Here is a 5029-nt window from a genome sequence, read left to right as displayed (position 1 = left end):
TCATTTCAGAATGAGTCGAATCTTCTGGTCTCCGAGAAGGAGTCTGCAAAAACAGGAAAGCAGTTGCGTTGTTTGTAATTTGCTCAGTCAGCAATGAATCTTTAATATATATGCAATCAATCAAAATATGGTAACATTAGGGTCAGCATGTTAGTATAAAGTGTATATGTTGTGTTACACCTACCGGACCAGAGCAGCTGCTATTAGACCTCCTGCGATGGGTCCCACCCAGTAGACCCAGTGATAAGTCCAGTAGTTGCTCACTATGGCCGGACCAAAGGCTCTGGCTGGGTTCAGACATGTCCCAGATACATCTCCACTGATGAAACAAACAATTAAATTAGATATTCAGAGGAGTTTCTCACTGTTTGTGTAGAACACGTAGTATTTAGCGGAACTGGAATACTCCCTCATTTTATATTTCTGTTTGCATCAATGTGTGTCACTGCTACAGCAAAAAACATGACATCCAATCATCCTATGTGATATATGTAGCTATAAAACTGCAAATGCAATGAAAGATTTTAAAATCTTACACTTGGACGAACCTCTAAATTACAATGAATGCATCTACAGGAAATTAAGTTGTGCATATAAAGAATTTTACTGCAAAATGTCCTTCATACTCTTCCAAAACATATGCACTTAGTTGTTAGTTGTTCCTCTCAGAAATGTTTTCTCACCCAGCCAAGACATTGATGATTACAGTGCAGCCCACCATGAAAGGCACCAGGGGGCTTCTGGTCTTGGCGTTCACAGCCCCCAGCAGCACCACCATGGTGACCAGGCAGGTCATGGCGATCTCTCCAAACAGAGCCCCTCCCAGTTGACCGTGAGACTGCAGAAGAGCAAACGCAGCCCCGTGGGCCCTGGCGTAGTTCTCTCCGGAGGTCATTGCCTGTTGGCATCAGTCATGATTCAGTCATCAAGATACAAGAGAGTCTAAGATGGACATTTTAATGATACGCAAATGTGACGGCTTCACCTTTGCCATAGCGGCTCCAAGCACCCCTCCGACCAGCTGGCATGCAAGGTATGGTCCCACCATATTCATCTCCATCCCCCCACACAGGTAGATGGCCAGGGTGAATGGAGGGTTGAAATGGGAACCGCTGCAGAGGCAAAGATAGAGAGAAAAGCTCAGTTCAACTTCTGAGTTATAGACAATGTTGTCTTCAAACAATGCACTTGATGCAAAGCTCATGGCTTTGAAATATATCTCTCGAATTATTAAACATGTGATGTACAGAAACATGTGAAAGAATAATGAATTTTCAGCAGCACAGACGAGTAATGCCACCTGGAAATGTTGGGCTTACTGTGCTCCATTTTTTCATATATTTAAACCATTAACTTTCGAGATACATATGCACTCAAAGCCACCAGAGATGGAAGAAATCTGGTTTGACAAGAGAAAAAAAAAGGTTTTATATGTAACTGATCATTGATCATCCAGAATTCTAGGATAACTAAGACAAAATTCATTCATGGCACAATGAACTGCACAATGTGTATACAATATTTGTTTCTGAAAGAACATTGAAGATGACCCTCACCTGATCTCAGCCATGCAAGCCACCATGACGGCTACGGCCAGACCATGCACCAGAGCTGGCTGAAGCCTCCCCGCAGACTCCACATTCTCTATGACTGACACACATCCGATAAACACAAAGAACGTAGTCCCCACCAGCTCGCCCAGACAGGGCTGAAATAACCTCTCAAATTTGTTAGGAGGTCTGGCTGGAGTTGGTTTAGACTCTGAAGTCATGAGAGACGTCACAACCTCCCCCATCTCCACCTTCTTGTCGGCCATGAGTCTTCCGTGAGGTCTGGTCGCGCGAGCTGAGGCTGTAACACTGACTCTGCTGACCCGATGTGTGCATACAAATATGTCGATGCCTGTGAGTCACATGAACAGTGAGGTGTGTAAGGTTAGAGTCTGGCAATGTTACCCAAGTGACCTGACATGGACTCTTTTTCTTATTAATCCGAAAAAGCTTGTCCCTCACCTGTCCTTTCATTACAAGAGTGCACTGGCTAAGGTCAATATTTCATGCATTTGCTGACAAGTTCGTGAACTCTTCCTTAACTAGTTTAAAAATCAGCCAGTCTTTGTCAGTGACTGGAACCTAATAATTTACTGTGAAGTTAACGCGAAGTAAACATGTTTTTGTATGCTGCTTTTCCACGAAAAGGGTCAAAGGAGGACGAAGCTGGCCAACGATGTTCTATGGCACCAAATAAAGAGACCTCATGCTGTAAAACCTTTAAATTGGGAGTGAAAAGCTATAACTTGGATTGTCTGATATCTCTTGGTCAATAAGTCGTATTTTGATGCAAACACAGTAGGACTTCAATCCTGTTGAAGTCAAATTTCTCCGATCCTAATGATGACACAGCTGCTGAAAAGACATTAGCCTAGATAAGGTTGCAAGCCAGAGCCCTTGCTAAATGTTTACTAAAGACAGAATTGGGGAGAAAGATTACTTGAGTTATGTTGCATAATTTCATGATACAGCAGATTTCACTTACTAATTAATGATTTCCCACAAGATGAGGACACATTACAAAAAAAAAACAAAACCCTCATGTCAAGGAAGAGCTGGAGCGGCGTCTGCATCCAAACCATGTGTTTGGTCCACCAGCTCACATGGGTACCCTGACTTCTGATTATATGATATACTCACATAACTGTGTATTATGTGTTGTGTGTTATTTATGTTATGTAGTATATGTTATATTTAGATCTCTCGGAAACAGAAGTTATTCAAACTGTAAAAAAATCCGATAACGACATCTCATCTCAGCCAAAAGGAAAGTACTGATCCGATTTTTTTTTTTTTTAATTGTGACCGAGTTACATTGTTAGTGGGACATTGTACAGTTGAAAAATCAACTTGTCCGTGTTCTCTGGTGAACAAACTATGTATTGTGGTGGTGACGTTGTTGCTGCATTCTTACTCATCGGCCAGCATATACACTGTTACCGATACAATTGGGAAGGTGATTTTAGGGTCCCAAACAACATCACAACCTGCAAAAGCGACGCAAACAATGCTTAACACGAGCAGCGTCAGGTAGTCATTTTAAACTATCAGAGCTTTTGATTATACTCAGACAAGGGTGCCAAGTGTTTGTTTATGTACAATACTGCAACTACTCGTACCGACTGGAGCCGCTGACTGTATGTGCTTTTATATTTGAAGGTATAAAGGCTGAATTTTAGACGGTATGTCTAGACGTCCAAGGAAGCACAGTTTACGTCATATGGAAAATTAAAAAAAAGAAAAGAAATAAAACTACTTTATAAATAAAACGTGTAATTTGCTCTTGGGGCTCCTCTGGGGTCCTAAGCAGACACTCGTTCTCCCCCTTCCTTTAGACGGCTCTACAAAGACGTCCCACGCCACTGCCTTCTTACACAGAAGTATTGATCAATAATTGAGGAGCGGATACCCAGAGAATAAACAGACAGACGAAGGCCAGTTTTACTACCGCAGATGCAAGCGCACATATTCTCTCACAAAGCTGTTTCTGTGTTTTCACTTGACTGCACAGCTGCTTGCAAATCGCAGATGTGACACTATGCCACTGGTTGTTCTTTAACATCAACCCACCGGGGTTAAAGTATCTTGGGTGAAGTTTCTGAAGTTTCCCGCTCTATGCACACAGGAATGAACAGAGACACACACACACACACACCTTCTCCTCCTTTTATTGGGATCACATAGTCACCAGCGGTCTCACAACAAACCGGGTTCACAGGTCTGAACACATGAGAGCTTCAAAGATGAGAATACCTTTGGAATTTATACATTATTGACCCCTTGTAATATAGGCCAGGTAATGCAGACGAGTGCCCTTTGTCTGGAAAGGCATGGTGGCTTCTTTTTTAGCTATTATGAGCTTGAATGTTTTACTGTAACCCAGGAAGACTTAGAAAAAAAAAGAAAAGAAAAAAAAACTAAAAAGAAAGAAGAGTTCCATTTTATTTTGGTGGCAGCAAATCTCAGAGGTGGCTATCTCAGAAACTCAGCAGCTAAAACCAAAACTACCTGCACGGTGAAGTAGGGGTGAGTGTGGAGATGCTGTTGTGTGTTTTATCCTGTTATTAAAATTCATGATGGTGTCGTTCTGTTCAAATAAGAGACAACGGCCCATGTCGTGACGGCGCAGCAGCCGCAAGGTGGCAGCAGATCTCTCTGAAAACAGCAGGGGAGTGGCGGGGGTCAGCGTTTAAATCCTGGACTGATCTGCAATCAGTCCTGGAGGTACGCTGTCCCGAGGCACTTGGCCGACTCTGGAGTGACTCAGACTGACCCTAGAGCAGTGGCTGTAGAGTTCGGAGCAATTTGAGGGCTCCCTTTCGTTGTCCGCGGCTGCTGGGAGCTTCAGGTCCCCAGATGACATAGTGCCCGTCCCCCGTCTGTGTTGTCCAGGGCCCACCCCCTCTGCATGCGGAGACATCCGATGTACCATCGCATGTGTCCCTCGGATGAGTCAGAGAGCCGCATCACGGAGGTTTTAAACCAGCCCTGGGAAGAGCCGCACTCGGAACTCACCCAGCCGCAGAAAACAATGGAAAGAGAGATATATACATACATATGAGCTGTTTGGTTTGGTTTGGTTTTTCTTTTTGTTTTTATATATCAAAAGATGAATTGAAGTGGTTTTTATCCTGTATGTCTTGTTTCTCTTAATTGCTATGGTCCCTGTTGTGAGTCTGAAAATTAAAAAAAAATAAATAAAATTTGAATTGAATTGAACCGAATTCAGTTTTTGTCATGTTGCAACAAGTTCATCCATTAGCTCGGCTGTTTATTTTCCACATTCAGCCCAATAACAAACTTTAATGTGATTTTTAAAGTTTGTTTTTTCTCCACATTTTAAGACGTAAATGTCTATGACTTTGCCCTGACCATGACAGACCAGTAGCTTTTTTTTTTTTTCTCTCTCTCTCTTCTTCTTCTTGCTAAGGTATCACATGTCACCATCGAGCCATGCAGCACACAGTAGGGGAAGTAAA

General features: G+C 42.7%; 1 protein-coding gene across 1 annotated transcript; it reads right to left on the bottom strand.

The window, feature by feature from the left end:
* On the bottom strand, nt 1-1816 carry aqp8b (aquaporin 8b). Its single transcript, XM_040123588.1, has 5 exons — nt 1557-1816; nt 986-1112; nt 684-898; nt 185-319; nt 1-43 (listed from the first exon to the last, which is right to left on the bottom strand). The coding sequence occupies exons 1-5, from the start codon at nt 1814-1816 to the stop codon at nt 1-3; spliced, it is 780 nt and encodes a 259-aa protein (XP_039979522.1).
* Between the last annotated feature and the right edge of the window lie 3213 nt (nt 1817-5029).

The sequence above is a fragment of the Xiphias gladius genome, chromosome 3 (genome assembly GCF_016859285.1).
Source record: "Xiphias gladius isolate SHS-SW01 ecotype Sanya breed wild chromosome 3, ASM1685928v1, whole genome shotgun sequence".
In the NCBI taxonomy this organism is placed as follows: Eukaryota; Metazoa; Chordata; class Actinopteri; order Istiophoriformes; family Xiphiidae; genus Xiphias; species Xiphias gladius.
The sequence above is the reverse complement of the archived record's forward strand: the minus strand, read 5'-3'. Positions and strand labels throughout refer to the sequence as shown.